Source organism: Lottia gigantea (assembly GCF_000327385.1).
Source record: "Lottia gigantea unplaced genomic scaffold LOTGIsca_195, whole genome shotgun sequence".
Classification (NCBI taxonomy): Eukaryota; Metazoa; Mollusca; class Gastropoda; family Lottiidae; genus Lottia; species Lottia gigantea.
This window is the reverse complement of record NW_008708379.1, coordinates 248,768-268,725: the sequence shown is the minus strand read 5'-3', so window position 1 is coordinate 268,725 and position 19,958 is coordinate 248,768. Positions and strand designations below refer to the sequence as shown.

The window sequence follows — 19,958 nt, the reverse complement described above, 5'->3', positions numbered from 1 at the left end:
ATCATCGTCAATCCAAGTTAATTTGAACTTTTGGCTCGCTTTTATTTATATACGTACCCATTCACTCGAAAAACCTTCAACAATTTTGCTGTCGTAGAAAGAAAGAACAATGATGTATCTCGTTAACTGTGACGCATATCATGTCGACTTAAACTATAACAAGGGACGATTTAGATATAAATACAGATTCTAAATCTTGGTCAGTTAAAATGTAGAACACAGATGCTAGTAAAGAGCTACTGTAATAATTTTCTATGACGATAATATATGTTAATGTCTCATAAAATTCTACGGCTCGTCAGGATTGTTGTTGAACCTTTCAGTTTTGAGACGAAAATACATAAATTATTGGATGACATGTATGAATATTTTTGACATTGTAAAGTAACGTTTTGTGTCATTGACGTAACGAAAAACTCTACCTCGGCTCACAAAGAAGTAAAATATTTTAAGTCGTCTTCTCTTAAACTAAATTCACTTCAGTCTTTTTCAAATTCTTTCCAACCTTTACTGGAGTTATGGCGAGGCCACGCCGGATACTTATACTGTTTATGATATATCTGTTTGGATTTATTAATGGTGTAAATGGGAATGCTAAATTAATTGACCCTCCGAACAGATCTTCTATGTGGCGATACGGATTCGATGTACCAGTCAACAAACAAGATGGCTATTTAAATTGTGGAGGCATTGTGGTAAGTGTTCAAATATAATTCTTCAATATTCTTTAATTTTTTTCATTTTTGTGATGCAAACATTACGAACATGTTCACTGTGACGTTGTGAATTCGTGTGTTGGTCAGTCGGAAAGGGATTTCCCCCAGTCACCCCCCGGCCCCCTTGCCGGTCATTTTTTTCTTAAATGGATACAATGAATATAAATTTGAAAGCACTTATTTTCACGGACTTGAATGCGCTTGTCTCGTATCACCAGGTATCTTTGACTTAACATTGTTGACGGTGTTCAGAAAGCGCAATGAGCATTGTGGAGATCACAACCGTAAAGAATGGTTTGTTCCAATTCTTAACTTGGTCTTTGATACTTAATGCATTAAATTTGAAAATTTCTATGATTTTAGACTCTACAGAATAACCAAGGTCGATGTGGGATATGCGGTGATAATTTTAGTGCTCAGAAGGAGAATGAATACGGAGGAAAATACGGTACAGGATTTATTGGTAAAAACTACACTCAAGGAGAAACGGTTCCTTTTACTGTTCAATTCGTTTTGGGCCGGCCTGGAAATTTCCAATTTCGAATATGTAAATTAGAGTCGAAGATGCAAGAAGCCACTCAAGAATGCCTCAATCGTACTACATTGGCGACAGCAGATGGTGCAACCAAACTAAAAATTGCCTCATCACCAAGAAATAAAAATGTAACATTTGATATAGTTTTACCAACTGATTTGAACTGTGAACGCTGTGTTTTACAATGGACATACACAACTTGTAAGTATTGGGCCTATAATAGTTCAGGCAACCTTGAAAAGCAAATCTGAGACGCGTTGTCACCGGATCAGCTATATTTAGATATCTATTTATGAACGGTAATGGTAGGTGCATCCGTATGTTGTATTTTACCATGGAACCATAATGACGGGACAATCTCTGTACATTGAATAAGGGTATCGGATCGGATAGACTCTGGAATGACTATTGTTCAGGTTTGCGTCCGAGGGAGGGGGCGAAATACCCGAGATTGCCCGAATGTCTTACCTAGTTATGATATTGTTGCCCGAAAAACCTGCTTTCGGGGTAGCGAGGGCCCACTCACTTTGGCTCCGCCACTGTTATTGTTAACGTAATTAAAGAGACACCCAGATTATGCTCTTAAACGAAGTCCTTGTTACTGTCTTTTTTGGTATTGGGTAACTACCTTATGGGGGTTGTCAACTGTGGTTACTATTTTTGGTTATGGGGTTACAATCTTTAGTTATGGTGTAACTATAATTGGGTAAAGGGTACATAGGGGTAACTATCTTTGTGAGGTTTCTATTTCTTCGATGACAGGGTTACTTTTTGGGTACACTCTTAGAGTTAATTTCTTTGTTATAGACTTAACGTAGGACGTAAAACTCCGTTCATTTCATTTGGTATAGACTTACTATCTTTCGGTATCATTTTACAACCTTTTGATAATGATGACTTCCTTTGGAGGGTAAAAAGTTACGATCTTTGGCCGATGGTAACTATCTTTAGTAAATGGTTACTATATGTGGGTAGAGGGTTATTTTTTGGGGGGTAAAAGGTTACTATAGGTTTATTGCTATGGTATATAAGGTTAAGGATAGGGGTTGTTTAAACACAATCAATAGAATATATTTTTACAATGACTATGTCATGACTATATTTTGCCGGAAGTCCAGTCATAAAACATCTTTTAGTAGTCTTTAGGTGTCAGTAATTTTTGTTTAAATCAAATTTTCACGATTTACTCAGTGTCTAGAAAACACGAACTAACTTTGACTATTTTGATATATCCAAATATGTGAGGCGTAAATCTTACAATACCATGTTTCAAAAAAGAGTCCCCTCATTATGGAGGATATCACTACTTGGTCTAAATTTTCCGATAAAATAAGATTCAGAAGAAATTCTTTGAGTTCTGAAATTATATTGACCTGTTTTGGAGGGAAAAGGCAAATATGGACATTAAAAAATACAAAAGGAATCAACGTGAGCTTGCAATATTTTGTTAAAACTAATCTCGTCATTCCAGTTATTATATTATTATCAATTCTGTCTTTTTCGTCTTGAAAAAGTAAAGAAAATCTTAAACAAAGTTTACTTATGAAGGGCAAGGCCAATCATACGTCAACATTTACTAAAATATCTATTGAAAAAAACAGAAGGCGAGAGCATTTCTGCTATGAATATTCAATTATTATTATGCTCACCCATACAGCAAAGATTCGACCAATCCATATCGTATTGTGTTAAGGTTACACAAACCACTTACCGTAATGTTGTACCTTATGATCTTTGAGCTGTAAAATTGATAGAAATATCCTAATATTTTCATATATTTTTTATATTTTAGCGGTAGTCTATGGTTGTGATAAACAGAACAACTGCTGTTTTGGTTGTGGTATACAAGAACGATATGTTAATTGTGCTGATATTCGTATTAATCCATCTCAGGCAGCACTTACCGCAGCAGCTATGACTACTACTAATGCCCCTCCAGAAGATACAACTACTACTGTTCCACCTGGTAGTGTTGGAGGATCTGCTCCCGTATCTTCAAATGTAAGCTTTATTTCTCTGACCCCCCGACAGTTGGAAATTAAAAATGAGCATTCCTGGCAAAATGTCTCTCATTGCACATTACATGGCGTCGCCGGTCTTCATAAGCCAAGTGTACAGAATAGTAGGACGTAAAACTCCATTCATTTCATTTCCGTTTCTCATTTCACATTTCACGTTTTGTCGTCTTATTATTCAATATGGCATTGAAAAGGAAGGCGCCTATGTCCAATAAATTTCTTTCTTTCTTCGTATTGACATCAATATAAATAATCTTCAGCATGATTCATATAACTGACAAAGGCGTCTTTAAGAATTCTCGGGCTATTTGGCTCCATGACGACATGATGAAGCCATCAATAATGATCTATATCAGAGACCTTGAGGGAAATTGTCACGGTCTTGCATGTTGGCATTATGGATGCTCTGTATAAATTCTTATAAATATTTTGTTTCCTTCAACAGATTCAAGACCTCCTTAACACCCAGAAATCGCAACTAGAAACCTTGGCTAAACTCAAAGCTCAAATGGCAAAATTGAAAGACTTCCATACTGATGCTTTCCCAAGTACTCAAGCACAGACAACTCCACCACCTTTAGCTGTAATACAAACGTCAGCAAACACCCAGCAAGCAACCACTCCCGCACCGGCAGAACCACCTAAGAACTTTAAAACATTTGTTCAAGCTTTCTTATCTGTTACAAAGAAGCTTCAAGGGGATCCACAATCACCTGCTGCGCTAATGGAAATGTTAAAACACGTAAAATTATTTGGACCAACAACAACCCCTTCTCCGGTCGCAGATGCTGAGAAATTCTTGACAAACGTACTTCTTCAAAATAAGGCACCATTAAATCAACCAGCAAGTCCCTCATTTCCTAGATTTGTTCCACAACCTATTTCTGGACAGCCCGGTCCTCCACAACCATTGGCGTATCCAGTACAGCCACCACAACCTGCCATGGGAGTTGCAGGAATGGGTATTCCTAGTATGCCACCGACAGGAATGGGGTATCCACCACCACAACAATTTCCATCGCAATTTGCTGGAACTAACCCCTATGGTGGCGGTAATGCATTTGCAGGAGGAATGGGCCAGATGCCATCATTTCCCGGTGGTTACCCTGGATTACCAGCACAGGGAATGCCACCAAATGAGGCAAGTGCATCTGCCGCATCTGATCTATTAGGTTTCGATGTTCCCACTGGAATGTCCTCAGCTGGTTTGGAATCACTTATGAATATGATGGGAACTGGTTTTGGTGGTAGTCCCACGGGTTTTCCAGATATGGGCAATACAAACACACTTGCTGGCAATCCTATGGGGAACTTCATGGAGCAGTTTTCTAAGATGATGAGCCAACCTGCCTCACAAGCTGCTTCAATACCTGCACCCAAGCCAGCAGAAGCGCAGCCTAAGCCACAACCACCCCAGGTTCAGCAACCACCTCCTCCGCCACCACAGGCATCCAATCCAGCTACAAATCTTGTTTCCATTGCTTCCCTTCCACCTCTGACTATCGACACCATTAGCGATACACAAAGAACAGATATCTTAGAAAAGTTAAAACTAGCCAATGTTGTCATGTCCAAACAAGTTCCACCGGTTGGATTTAACGAAAAGCTTGAAGCTTATAGGCTCGTAATAGATTCTGCTTTGACAAAGTTTAATGATGAAAGGGACCAGAAGCTACTGCAGGATGCTCAGGCAACAAACGCACAAGCCAATTATACAACTACTCCACATCCTCAACTTCAAGCTCAACAAGCTCAAATCAGCGAACTTCGTCAAGAGCTACAACGTTTAAAGAATCTGACAGTTAACAACACCCCTGCGCCACCACAATCTAATCCTTATACAGTACCAGCAAACCAACAACAACGATTTCCACCTAATGGTCCACCAATGTCAGAGGTTCAGTTATTGGATTCACTGTTTGGGTCCGGTAGTACTGGTGGATTTCCTGGAACAGCACCATTAGGTACTGCACCTTATGCTGGTCCACCTGGTTCTGCTCATCCACTCCACTCTCGTCCAGTTGACTTCAACAATGTGGATCCATTCACACTTATGAATATGGGGGGAATGGGTGGTATGGGAGGTATGGGTGGTATGGGTGCTATGTCACCGTTCGGATTTGGCACCGAGCCTCTTTTAAAATGTGATTATGTTGGGATGGGAGAAATTGAATGGCCATGTATCAGATACTGTCAAGCAGAAGGACACTCAATGACCTGCGTCCCAAAACGCCAATTTCCTCAATATAGAAAACGTTGTGCAACAGATTGTGCTATTCTGTGAAAACATTAAATCATATAAGGAACATCCTGGTTATTTTGTTGCAATACTTTGGAGTCTTTGCTCTACAAGAACGTTTTGAGGGTAATCAATATGATCTTAAAAATGTAAATCACGTTTAAACCTCGATATACGTTGCCCAAGACAATTAATGAGTGAATTTTGTGAGTTTCTTTCTAGTGATTAATAATGTGTTGTTAATTTGTTGACCGTTTTTCAAATGAATGTCTTGATTTGTTCATAAAACACGCAGGCGTGTCCACAAAGACGTAAACTTTATGGCTGTTTGGGGTGACGAGTAGTCACTTGTTGATGAAGTTTTTATTTATTACTCATGATTATAAACATCTATATAAAGGTTTAAAATACGTATATGGTTTTTATGTTATGTATAAAATGTTATAATTAATGGATTTTGTGCTCTTCTTGGCAGTAATTGTTGTCGGTGGTGGTTTTTAAGATTTTAAACTTGACGATTAGAATCTTTAAAATAAACTTGGTTTACTGTTCAATACTAGTAGCTTCCCCTTTACCGACTATACCCAGTGAACGTATTATTACATTACCTTGCAAGTGGATGCCATCTTCACATCAAGCTATTCATGACTGCATCTTATACCTTGACTGCAATAGAGACCTTTCTTGTATTACGGAACTGTGAAAAAGCAGCGATTTGGTTGGATTGTGAATACAGCAAATTAGAATCCTTGACTAAGCTATACTGTTTACAGCCCGTCTTTCTAGGGCTGGGCTATGATTGGTTGTATTCGCTGGCTTACAATCCAATGAAATCGCTGCATTCCTTTATACAAGAAAGATGACTATCACAGTCAACGTGTAAGACGCAGTGTGTAATACTAATAGCTTCAGATTGTGAAGATGGTGGACTGCAAGTTGAAACTCAGCTTGATGTTCGTCCACTATTAAATCATAGGCTAGTAACAAAAGATTTGATTTGCATTCATGATTTCTAACACTTTAATCGAATAACCTTTGTAACATCACATATTTGGTCCTTGCTGCGATCAATTTGATCGTCCTAGGCTTTCATACATGTATAATATCTCATTTTAGATACCTCCATTCATTATTATGTACATTAAAGGCAAGGCAGTATACAGAATAATTATTGCTGTACCAAAGTTTAGTCTTCTTTTTATCGTTTACAGCCAGGGTTTGTCCAAGTATTTCGATTTTCGACCACATAAATTTCCCCAACAGTACGTGCATTTCAAATAAACCAGGACATAAAGATCCGTTTAAGTCACAGTATTACAGATAAGACTACATAAATTGAATTATTAGCCCTTTAAAGGAATGTGATCTCATCGTCCTCCACACCTGATAAATATTATATCAAGATATCCCAGTTTCCAAAACCCAAACTATTATCGACTTCCTTACTCTTTAAGATCACCTTGGTTCCAAAATTTTCAGACTCAGTACCGCAAGGTTGTTTTTTTCTATCTCTCCCCACTGCCTAGAGCGAAATGAAAATTCAAATGAAAGTTTTACAGGAAGAGGGGAGATAGAGGTAACATTCATCCCAAACCCCCAAAATATTGAGCTGTTGGCACTGTCGACAGAGATGTCTGTATAGCCACCTTACTGGTTATTTTTTTTTTATAAAAGCGTTAAGAGCGGCTTCAGTGGCACCCTTGGTTAAGTTATCTGGCATTTCCAGATTTTCCAAAATTCTAGATATAAAACTATGGTATTTTATTTATGTATTGGAACGCGATTTGTATACGTTGCATGCACAGCACAGCTTCTTCTATGACTTCAGGTCAATTGACTACCAAACAACCTCACCGGTTTCGTAGCTGTAAATGTGAGAGAAGCGCTCCTAGCAAGAATTGGCTGATCATTGCGATAAACCGATCGTCTTTAAGATGGAATACTTGTATATAGAAAATGTTTATAATTTACAGTTAACAGTTGCTTACAGTGGTTAAAAATCCATGTTTTGTGAGCATTGCTCGAGCATTGTTTAAATAAATGTATTGATATCAAGGGGGATACATATTGAAAACCTATTGTGTTGATAATCTTGAACTTCTCTCATATACTAACAGTCTCCAATATTCTATAAGAATTATAAATTTAGTATTATAATGGCGATATTAACACAATACCCATAAAATTTCACACTGGAAATTTTCTTGAGAAGCTAGCAATAGAAGACAGTAACCTTCAGCCATTTAATTGTTTTGATAAATGATAAAACTGTCTCTATGTAAAACTACTGTATAGATTATAAGTCATAAGATATTTAGAATATGAATAACTATGTTCAATTGACTGCTCTCTAGTTAATATTATCAGACATGTCTATTTACACAATGGGGCCCTATTTCGTTATATCCTATAGTTAGGTCAATATACCTTTATAAAACATTTCAAAAGGTGGGAAATCCCTACGTCATTTCCGGTGATAAGATATAAGAAAGGTGGGGTCAATATATCAAGGTATTTATCGGGTTATCACATGTATTTATTCATATTGAATATTGATGTCATGTATACATGTGGTTATAACGTCAAGTCACTTTGAATAACCAAGATGAAGTTTTGTGACATACATATTGGTGGACTTTTTCTCATAACTTTATCAACGTTTGTGAGTAGTGTACCTCTTCACAAAGGTAAGAAAAGTTTTTAAGTTTTATTTAGTTATTTGAATTTTTATCTAACGTTACAGTCGAATAGTTAAACACGCTGTGACATACATAATATTACTATATTTTTTGTTAATTTTGATGTGTTTTAGAAATTTCGCTCACGATTGTTACTCGCCATGAGAGGGGGGACTTTGATTTCATTTTGTTATTCTTGAGGTCTGGAGGGTACTTTAAGCGAAATATAAATATTATTTTCATGTGGATTCTTTTTGTATTCTTAGTGTGACCCATTTATTTTTCACCAATTTAGTTGGCTAAACCTTAATCACAGACATCAAAGATTACGCCCAGAATCATAAGATAAATAAATAACGAAATAAAGACCATAATTAGGTACTGCTTCGTCTGATTAGGAATCACAACTCGATTCTAGAATTTTGGAAGTGGTCATAATTAAGCTAAAGTTCTAATTAATAGGTCTTGGCAATAAATTGACAGATACAAAATTCACATAAAAACATGTGTTTCACAATATCTTGTTTCAGCAATTGATAAAAACCCCAATTCTTTTGGTGTTGTATATTATTATTTTAACATTTTTTGCCCTAAAAATATTGATATTGGACTAGTGTTTCATGTCGCCTTACTTTTTTTTCCAAACTTTTCCTATAAAGTATTAAAATTTCTGAAAAATTGTTCTTTAAATATGAATCATTCCCGGATTCTGGAATTAGAGCAGCAATGTCCACAATCGACAATACTGTTTTAACCGCCCATCAAGGGGAATGTAATACCACCAAACAATTATTTTAACAGAATTATAGTCTAGATATCAATCTGTGGTCTGAAGGATTATAAAGTAATATGATTATTTATTTGGCCACTTGACAAAATCTGACCCTATACACTTAAGCCAGACGATAATAAAGGGAACGTGAAGTAATATTTGTTACTGGGACGCAGGGTGGAAGACAAGGCGACAAGGTTTTAAAAACTGTTTTGTAAATACAAACACCTGTTTTACATTGAAGTCATGCTATTACAAACTACATCTAATACCTTGACTACAATTGCCACCTTCCTTGTACCACGGGAGTCTGTAAATGCAGCTAATTGATTGCATTGTACGTTAGCAAATGCGACCATGGTATGTAACCAAAACGCCATTTTACAGTATGCCTTTAGAGGAAGGATTGGCTGTATTCACTAGCGTACAATCCAACTAAAATGCTACATTCCATGGTACACGAAAGTGGCTATTGCAGTTAAGGTATAAGACGTAATGTTGACATTGTGAGGATGTATCACCAGTTGTAAAAAATACTAGAATAAGGATTGCGCAATAGGTAACCTTTTTGTTTACAAACTGGTCGAAAATATTCCTTACCACTCCTTTAAAGCTAAGATGATTATTATATCGACATCTGACCTCAATATTTCACATACTATGTTATTAAATTATGGTTAATTATCATTAATGAAGATATAGTATTTATTACTTTGTTATCACCTAATTTATCATTTAACGAAATGTTAATTCATGATAACGTTTATCATATTATTTATGCAATACATGTAAAGTGTGCTCATGATACTATGTAATAAATTCTGTTCTCGTAAGTTTTAATACATTGAACTTTGACGTCATCACGTAATTGCCCAAAAGAACCAAAACTTATCAGCTGAATTCTAAATGTTTCATTGTAAAGTCACCTTGTATAGGTAGCTAAGTAATATCATTTGTCGAGCTTTTTGGCAAGAGTACGATTTGGTTTAACATGAAAAATTATTTTCTTGTACAAAATGGAGACAAATCAGTTCCCAAAGCTATTACTCTCTGAAGAAGTTGATTTTTATTTTCTTTTTCTGTTTTTTTCAGCCAATAAAATATCAAGACATACTAGAGAGGTAAATATCATTTCATCTTTCACCTGAGATATACGCGAAAGAGTCAAATAGATGCAGGAATTAGTAAAGCTCTGACATGAATTATTGGACAACCTATCTTGCATCAAAGGCAAAGTGTATGGCGATGTACTCACAGCGAACTACATTTTTCCTGTAACCAAACTGGAATGACCTTCATTTTCCAGACCTGACATTAAACGTTCACTATATAATTTTTTCATAGGGAATACTTCGATATAATCCCTATGCATTATTCAATGTGTGAATGCTATATATTGTTTATGATTGGCTAGTTAGATTTTGTATAAAGGATAATGTTCCCTTTTGTTCTCTTGTAGGCAGAATCACTGAAGGAACAGGTAAGAGGTCATTTTCCAAAATCTTTGTCTACAAAATTCGATGACAATCAAGACTAACATTATAACAATTTTATATAATGAACTCCTAGCATTGGCAAAGCAAGATTATGGGTTGGTCACCAGAACGGTTTAATTTGTATCCTTGCAGTACTAGTGGATATACTACCAAGTGTTTCGGAATTAGAAACTGAAGTCTGAAGATAAATACATAGTACCTTACATCTTATAGAGCCCCTTTTTGACAGTCAACACACATTACTGAATCACATTACTTGTGGCATATTGTCTTAGAGGTCTCGCGGGTTCCCCTTGTGATGTTCATTGATACTGCTGGGATCAGTACCCTAGGTTGGAATTCAATGAACCAGAGCATTTTTTTACCACAACCTGATTGGATTCGTAGCATTTACCATTGTTGGTACATAAAATGAGTAATCCGTTCAATAAAATGTCCATCCTAATTCCTTACGAGAACATCGTATATAAACTGTCTCTTTCCATTTCAGCTTCAGAAATTACGCCAAATTGTAAGTAATCATATTATGCTTATTGTGTATGTTCCTCTAAGGTGGTTTCAAAACCTTAAACGCATCTGCCAAACGCCATGTGTCCAACATGTTAAACGCTTCTGTCCGTTTGGTATACAATATATACTACACCAAATAAACATTTTAACAGTAATATTATGGAATCGAGGAAAAGAATTCCGAGTCGAAGCTTACTTCACAAAATAAGTTCCAAAGTGGATGAGCACCAAGGAACACCCACCATAAAATCTTGTACTTGAGCTTAGATTTGATTATTCGGACAAGATCATGATTTCCAATGTTTTTTTTATTTGAACAGTTACGAGATGTTAATGATAAAGACGAACAGACAACTTTACCAACAACAACAAATCACGAGTCCGTAGATGATATATTTAATAAAATAGTTGATGATTTAAAACATGGTGATAAAGCTGGTGTACTGGTAAGCATCCATTTTTAACCGATGAGGAGGTCGTTGTCACCACTTATGCAGTATTCCTATCCATTATATGATAAATGCTTTGCGGCCTGAGACCGTTTTCACAAATAAAAAAAACCGAGAGGCGTACTTGATGGTCAGAGATTCAATGAGTCATCTGAACGTCCTAGTTCCGCCTTTCTTTTTAGTCAACACATCATTATCATTGACGTCTGTGCACAGTCGACATTCATCAGTCCATTTGACAAACTAAAAAATCTGTATCAAAAAAAGGAAATCAGACGAGATATTTAACGGGTGTCTCTTCACAGAAAAGGACCTCTCGCCGTCCAATGTAGCGTATGGTCAAATCTCTCACTGTTCAAACATGGAAACGATTGAATTCTCTTTTCAGCTTTTAGCTAATGCATTGAAAAAATTAAGACGAGAACACGAGAATGAAGATGATAGAAATGGGGATGGTGTTGGTGGTAAGCAACCTGTTGTATTTGCCTTACTCGATTTACGATATACACACATGGAAACATTCAAGAACTGTATGTCGGTTCTTTTATACCTCAATAATGAAGAGCTTCCTTCGTAGCCTCTGTAATAATGTAGAATTTGCTTCAACCTGGAAAACATATCTTATGTACTTGAAATATATATGTGCATTATTCATGATTATATTGAATATCTGAAATATGTTTGTAGATTATTTGGGACAAAATAACAATGGGCAACATGAAGATCAACCAATGGGTTCAGATAAAATCTTAGATGTGTTAAGGAAACTGTATAACAAGGAGAGAGAAAAGTCACTTAAAAAACACGAATATCAACGTAAGTACACAACACATGTGGTGGGTGGCAAAATGGGCATGAATCCCTAAATTTGTGGTTTAATATACGGTGTTCATCATAAGACATTAAGAAGCTATTCGATGCTCAATCCAATGTGTAGTTGTAGAAATATTGACATCTTCGAAGCATTTTGATTGTACGTTTGTACTATTTAGATCACCAATTTGTTGAGCACAGCTCCTACCCCTTCATTCAAGCTTTGGTGTGCTAGTAACTTAGTGGTGGAGCTAACCCCAAGAGACTGGGGGTACAGTTAGACTACAGGCTGACTTAATGTTGACAACACTATCGAGGTTGAATTTCAAATGCGGCATAGGCACAAACTTCATGATATCATTTAATTTGTGAGGAATCTAGTATGGATACAGTTATGAGTACAATCCATTTTTCAACTCTGTACCTCTACTTGTACCGCCATTGAAAGTTACTTATATATTGGCTAATTTTGAATTTTTCAGCAACTACACTACCTACCACTACTACCACTGTTTCACAAGATAATACAGATTTACGAATAGATGGTAAGTTTTTCTTAGTTCATATTCATATTCATTGAATACTATTAAGCATACGGTAGAGGGTTTGACAGACCTTCAGTTGATCATTAAGATCTTTTTAAAGATGTAGTGTATCGACCGTTTAGTAATTATGTTGTTCAAGTACTAATCAAGTTTATACCATATTTTGTTTTCCAGTATTACATGCTATTGAGAAAAGATTATTAAGAGATATTGGTATTGCTGTTAATTATGGTTTCACTCCACAAGAAATCATCAAGGATTTACAAAAACAAGGTAAGTTGAACAGAACTGTATTCTGTGCAAGTATACAGTTGATAACAGAGCAAGAGTTAAGTTGATCTCTGGTCAACTGGCAAATCTGCATCGGAATTGCCCCAGTCGAAAAATTGTCCAACTGCTAGAAACTGCAATTTACTGGCTGGTCGCATACTCCGACCGCTCTGATTGACCACAGCAGAGTAAAACATGTTCAACTGTTGGCAACTGCACTCTATCAGTTGTTGACGCTATGGTCCTTCAAATCCACCGATTGATCAGTTCTATTGGATGCAGACAGTTACAATCAGTCGCTGAAGAGTATGTTAGTCGCAAGTTAGATCAGATCTACACAACAAATACTACATGTACACTGATCACATCCAGAGTAACCTTTGGGATTGCAATTGGGTCATCCGTCACTGATGCAGATCAGAGGGGGTCGACATGGAAGAGGTGTCTTGCTGTCAGTTGTGACAATAAACCGATCCCCGTTATTTATTGGCAAATTCATCTTTATTTCATACTGCATGACGGCCCAATTAAGATTTCTTAAACTGTTTTCTTTACAGCTTCAAAGAGAATTTCTCCCAGAAGTATTAACAATAATTACATGGAGAAAGACCTGAAAACATTAAAATCTGCAACAAAAGTGTATCTTGAAGATAAATAAGTTCAGAATGCGGTTTCCATTGACAATATTTAGCTTATTAAGAAACCATAAGCTTTATCTAAGTTCATCCCTGTTAACAAATTGTATATTCATACGGACTTAGTGATTACAAGATCTTCTTTATAATATTACTGCCAGTTGAGAAGAAATACTCAAACTTAAAAGCTTATATAGATATATGGTGTATACAATGCAGTTGCCTAGAAAATAACCATCATCACGACATTTTCCAATTTTATTCAATTTGTAAAGGAAATGATATACATGTATTAACCTTTGATTAATTTGATGTTCTTAGAGTTTACATCTTCGTAGTTGCAATAAATTTTTTCAATTTTTAACGAGAGAGTCCCAATGCAGTATGTGAATACAATATATATATTTAGTAATGGTCAGAATAATATGCTTGTCTTATGTTTCCATGCCCAATTTTTACAACAAATCCATTTATTATCCATTAATTTATGATTTCATATTTGGTTTTTGTATATTTTAAAATCTGTCTAAATAAAAAGATATCAAGATTTTTAATGTATATTATTTAAAAAAGAACATGTTAATTTATATTCATCAGAAAGAATTATAAATAGGTTTATTGTAGTTTATGACCTCATGCAGGACATATTCACCTCATGCAGGACTTATTAACGCCATGAAGGACTTATTCACCTCAATGCAGGACTTATTCACCCCATTCCCAGTCAGGAACTCTTCGACTACTACGTATTTATTTACATTGTCAACTGTTGCAGGTTAATCTTGTATTAGGGACCGAGATAACAAATAATCATATTACCCGATTTTCAAACCTATCAATCAACACGCAGTCATTTTAAGGTTTGTTTTGTAAATTTGAACAAAAGCAAGACATTCGTAAATATGGGAAACTCCTCTAGTATAATGCCGTTTTGGTTACTATTCACCGCTTTATGCAGATATAAAAGTCATTGATGAGCGAGTGAGGACTTCGTAAGTCTTCTTAAATATCCTAATTTGGGACAGAAAATAACAAAGAAGGAACATTTATTTTTTCAATTTATTGAGGTTTTGGTCCCTTTTCACAAGCTCGTCGACCAGGAGCCAATTTTCGTTTACCAATTCTTGGATCAGGGTAGAAGTGACAATATAAACCATCAGCACATCCACAGTCTCTAGCATTGGCTTTGTTGATAAAATTACAGTATTCGCCTTCCACCAAGAACTTTCTACAGTGTCCTGGAAGTTGAATTAATGTTGATGATGGTAACTAAACCAAACAAATAACAATATCAGATTTATGGTGTTCCAAAAGAGGAGACTTTAAATGCTAGAAAATATTATGTCAGCGTAATTTTGTCATACATCCACACTTTGCTTTTCCAGCTAAAATTACCCGATACAAATATATACCTTCAGTGTTACATCTTTACTGAAGCTAGCATTTGACGTAAACTCTTTTGGCTGGCAAAAATGAACAATCTTACCATCTTTCTGTTTTGGAGGGAGTAATTCAGCCCTTCTACTCATAAGAGGAAACAATGGTGGTATAGCACAACATTCTCCTACGTCACATTCATCTGATGTTTTACAGATTTTACTTTCACCATATACCTGAAAACGTTTAAATCTTGTTCATCAAGAAACAATATCTGATGTCATGGACAAAAAACAGTCCACGATGAGCGCAATATCAGAGATCGTAGTTTTGATTTCAGGTAGCCACGTAAGCACCATTCGAACAATGCTCACGATGTACACAAAACATAGTTGCTACTACACAAAGACAAAGAATTGTTCCAACAATTTAGCGAATCTTGAACTTTGTACTACACTGTTTTTTCATGCATGTTCGTCAAAAACATCTGTCCTTATTTTGCTGGCATTCTTGACTAAGATTTTAATACCCCTAAAAACTTAAATAAGATCGGCGTCTTGTACAAACAAATCTAAGATGTCCCGTTAAATATTGCTTAATAATCTGTTTTCAAAATCAAAATAGTAGTACAAAATAGCAATATACTTACTTGAAAAAGACATAAGGAAGAAACAACAAATATCACCAATAGCTTCATGATTTCCAAATAATATTAATCATGTAAATAATCTACAGTCTTATCTAATGCGCGCTAATCTAGATCTATTTCGATATTGGATTCTTATCAAGAAAGCCGTGGTTAGCTGACCGTCTTTTGACAGATTTAGTCTTGTTTTTTTAGGTCGAAAATTATGCCATCTCAGTCATGACATACGGTTGTATTATTTAACCAATATTAAAACTTAGTATGATGCAGATTAGACGGTTCGCATGCAATTGAATAAACTTAAGACTATAATCATAATATAATAACTTAAGACAATTTTTATTAATCTGATTGCAGAAGAACCAACCATCGAATTTTAATTTTGAATACCTATTCGGTTAGCTAAAAAATTTGGATGGTTGAGTACTTTCTAGAATGAGTTCCTTCTCACAAACTCGTCGACCAGGAGCCAATTTTCGTTTACCAATTCTTGGATCGGGGTAGAAATGACAATATAAACCATCAGCACAGCCACAGTCTACAGCATTAGCTTTGTTGAAAAAATTGCAGTAGGCTCCTTCTACCAAGAACTTTTTACAATGCCCTGAAATTGACAAGACAGTATATGACACAGAACGTTGAGAATTATTTATTTACACTTGGAAGAATGAAGGGATTAAAAAAATGGTCACAATTTTCCCAAAATAATTTTGCAGTAGCTAAGAAAAAGACGCTTAGTTTTCGCGGAATTGCAAAAACCACAGACATCTGTCTGAAATGAGAATGGTGCATATCGATGCTTTCAGTATAAATAAGTTGGAAAACCATTCAAAAGTTTAAGATGAAACTACAAAGTGTCTGGTTGATTACCAATGAAATTACAGAAAGACGCCCTTACCATCTTTCTGTTTTGGAGGGAGTAATTCAGCTCTTTTACTCATGATGGGAAACAATGGTGGTATAGCACAGCATTCTCCTACGTCACATTCATCTGATGTTTTACAGATTTTACTTTCACCATATACCTGAAAAAACATGACCACATCAAAGAATACAACCTTCGTGGTTTGAATTTGGCGAAAGTGAGACATTCCCTTTCTAAAAGTTGTAAGCGACATATCGCACATGATTTTAATTATATCACCTATATCAGGCTTTTTGAATTTCTATCATTTACAGGAACCGCTGAGTTTTCCTTGGAAGGATGTATAACGTCTCTTATTCCAAAATGAAAATGAAAAACCTTACAATTGCGCCATTTTTTTGACATATCATACCGAGTCTCAGAAACTGGAATTTTTTTAAGCTAAGGCAATCAGTAATAGTATTCAGTTCACCGTCGAAATTTGAGCTTTCAAATCCACGTGTGACCAGAATTATCCGCATTTAAAATTTAAAAAAAACGAGTCGTCTATTCTTAAGACACTGTCAGATATAGAAAAGACATCTGTAGAAATAGGAATTTAAAGGAATTATCCGATTTTCGTGAAATTCTAGTACTTCTGAAAACTATTATACATATATTCAAAATTCAAATCAACCCCCAAAATGGCGTACCTTGGGTCGCGTTTGAGTTCACAGAAGTATAACGGTGAAATATTTTACCTGGCAGAGATGTAAAGATGAAAGTGTCAATATCACCAAGAGCCTCATGATTTACAAACACCAGTAATTAATAATGACTAAAATATTCAGAGATATCTCCAACTGAATTGTTATCAGTATAAGGAGTTGCCTTATCGGCATTGGGCTTATTCTGTGATTTCTTATGGCTAATTTCGATAAATTTTTGTCAGAATGGATTGGAAAATTTTCAGCCTTAGCAATATTGCCACGGTGTCTGAAATCAGCAGATAGAGTGTTAAATCCATTCTAGATCCTGTCTGAATATACAGAATTATTCCATTTTCGAATTTCAAGCGAACCATAGTATAACTTATAATAAATAGAAAATATCAGAAGAAAACGGACTCGCATCAAACTACCTCAAAAAGTAAAATCGGAAGTTGACTAAATATTTATTATAACGAATATAATAAACACATTAGTTAGATTTTGGGTGCTCTTCACAAATATGTTTTCCAAAAGATAATTTTCGCTTGCGTCTTCCCATTACACCTGGGTAGAAATTACAATATAATTCTCTTGCACATCCACAACTATAACCATTCATTTGACTTAAAGGTTCACACCTTGAACCCACTGATTGGTATTGTAAACAGTGTCCTGTAAATAAACAACAATGCATTCTTGTCTCATGAAATAAATATACCGAATACGTATGGAATGAACGCCGAAAGTGTTGAAGATCCCAGTCGCAGAGCATAAAATAAAAATAACTACTCGGCAAGTGACAGCGTGTAATGATATATGAAAGTTGGAATTCCGTTGATCTGGGAATCTAGACTAATTTTTTATGCCCATAATAGGCATATGCGACCATTGTACAATGTGAAATATATCTGTACTACGATAGAACTCGGTTTTATGCGCATGAAAACACACGCTGAATCTGTTGCAGAACGCTAGTGGGATTTTCACGGTAGACCGTTTGCGTTTTCCACCCATCGCTTATTTCATCTTTACATAGTTTAGTATCTGATTCCTCATAGAATGCGTATATGACTTACCTTCTTTCTGTTTTTCTAGTTGTAAGCTGAGTGCTCTTCTACTCATTATTGGATGTAGAGGTCGTATAGCACAACATTCTCCACCACCACAATCATCTGATGTCTTACAGACTTTTGATGCACCGAAAACCTACAAATAATCGAAAAACTGAAATTTCCAAACATAATAATGAATAATGGTAGTTGGCACTTTGGTGATTTTATTTCGTGATAAGGAAGATTGGTTGAATTTGTGCTTTCGAAATCATCCTTATTGGCAAATTTTCATATTCGTTCGATATACATAGTAAATATTATATAATAGTAAATATCTAGTATATCCATGGAAAGCTTTGATATACCAGTCATCAAGAAAGATATGAAATTGACGTACCTGATACACACAAACAAGAATAAGCGTCAATAGAATTACAGGCTTCATTTTGTGTAATAGCACACTTATGAAATTGACCTAAATTTTGTATCTCTTTGAATGACCTCATTGTTCTTATCTTTAATTGCGCTTTATGATCATGGTTCAGCATTATGAAAATATTGTATTTGGAATGACAAAAGGCCATTTTATTTCCTGCATGCCAAATCTTTTAGCATATTTTCCATGAATACGACAAGAATGACCATTTTATTACAAGGATAACAACTAAGGTTCGCCGGAAATTCTTCTACCAGCTGCTCCGATTCCAAACCTTTTTTAGAATTTACCAGTGGTGACAGGTTTTTGCCGCATTTTGAATTCACTCTTGACAGTTGTCCACCAATTGAGTTTGACCCCTATGAGTACTTCCATGCTCGCGAGGTTGGCGCCGCCACTGTCTTTGGTGAACTGTCGAGTGTTATCCCAACTTTTTGTTTAAATCATTGAATTGTGAAAAGGATAGTAAACCAGAACAGCATCATTTGGACAATTCACTCGTTAGTGTTAGTCGATGTATTATTTATTTGTGGTCTAGAGATTAGTTCGTTATGAAAGACGTTCTAAAATGTAGTTACCTCTCTTGAGTCAGATTAAAAATATTACTGAGAGTATCATAGGATTGATGAAAATGTCAACCATTAAACATATCGTTTACAATAATTATGATTTGAAAGAGAATTTCATTCTGAAATGTGGGTTATTTTCATGAGAACTATTTCTGGGAGGGAAGTGTGTTTAGATGAGTCTGTAGGCATACTAAAACATTAGTCTAACAATTGCGCGTTACCGTTAGTACTTACCCTCTACGAATTTGACTAACTAACGAATTGGCATATATCAGATTAAAATGACAAGGCAAAATTTCAGTCTCAGGGCAACGTTCCTGAGATGATAATGTCTTGGAGGAGTTATTGTCCTTTGCTCAACCAAACAATAGTAATAAATAGTTAATTATACAACTTGTGCATTTTTTTGCATATAGATGGAGTTCGAATTTGTTTTTGTTCTGATGAAAGTTTTAATGTAAATTTTAGATTGATAAGATTTGAAGTGATTTATTGGGTTATTGCCCTTTACTTGGTATTAAAATTTGTATTTAGCCATTATCGTAAGTTGGCGTAAACATTGAAATTATTAAATCTGGTATACCATTACGAATTAAATGGCAAGCTATCTTTGTACTTCCTCATGAAATGTGTATATTATGTCGCTAT

At 35.5% G+C, this 19,958-nt stretch overlaps 5 protein-coding genes across 5 annotated transcripts; 2 read left to right on the top strand and 3 right to left on the bottom strand.

Annotated features, from left to right (window-relative positions):
• Positions 1-518: 518 nt before the first annotated feature.
• LOTGIDRAFT_226726 (hypothetical protein) lies at positions 519-3,384 on the top strand (the record flags this gene model as incomplete). The annotated part of the gene is made up of 3 exons (XM_009053016.1): positions 519-701; positions 1,080-1,452; positions 3,044-3,384. 3 exons carry the CDS (start codon positions 519-521, stop codon positions 3,382-3,384), a joined length of 897 nt encoding a protein of 298 aa, XP_009051264.1.
• A 4,684-nt stretch (positions 3,385-8,068) lies between these two features.
• LOTGIDRAFT_239128 (hypothetical protein) lies at positions 8,069-14,226 on the top strand. Its single transcript, XM_009053015.1, has 10 exons — positions 8,069-8,195; positions 10,051-10,079; positions 10,418-10,438; positions 10,945-10,965; positions 11,285-11,410; positions 11,802-11,877; positions 12,101-12,229; positions 12,709-12,771; positions 12,946-13,044; positions 13,599-14,226. Exons 1-10 carry the CDS (start codon positions 8,114-8,116, stop codon positions 13,697-13,699), a joined length of 747 nt encoding a protein of 248 aa, XP_009051263.1. The 5' UTR covers positions 8,069-8,113; the 3' UTR covers positions 13,700-14,226.
• A 490-nt stretch (positions 14,227-14,716) lies between these two features.
• Positions 14,717-15,797, bottom strand: LOTGIDRAFT_239127 (hypothetical protein). Its single transcript, XM_009053014.1, has 3 exons — positions 15,703-15,797; positions 15,163-15,289; positions 14,717-14,914 (listed from the first exon to the last, which is right to left on the bottom strand). Exons 1-3 carry the CDS (start codon positions 15,748-15,750, stop codon positions 14,736-14,738), a joined length of 354 nt encoding a protein of 117 aa, XP_009051262.1. The 5' UTR covers positions 15,751-15,797; the 3' UTR covers positions 14,717-14,735.
• A 300-nt stretch (positions 15,798-16,097) lies between these two features.
• Positions 16,098-17,352, bottom strand: LOTGIDRAFT_174425 (hypothetical protein; the record flags this gene model as incomplete). Its single annotated transcript, XM_009053013.1, has 3 exons — positions 16,098-16,303; positions 16,598-16,724; positions 17,305-17,352. 3 exons carry the CDS (start codon positions 17,350-17,352, stop codon positions 16,098-16,100), a joined length of 381 nt encoding a protein of 126 aa, XP_009051261.1.
• Positions 17,353-17,743: 391 nt separating this feature from the next.
• On the bottom strand, positions 17,744-18,750 carry LOTGIDRAFT_174424 (hypothetical protein; the record flags this gene model as incomplete). The annotated part of the gene is made up of 3 exons (XM_009053012.1): positions 17,744-17,925; positions 18,330-18,459; positions 18,703-18,750. 3 exons carry the CDS (start codon positions 18,748-18,750, stop codon positions 17,744-17,746), a joined length of 360 nt encoding a protein of 119 aa, XP_009051260.1.
• Between the last annotated feature and the right edge of the window lie 1,208 nt (positions 18,751-19,958).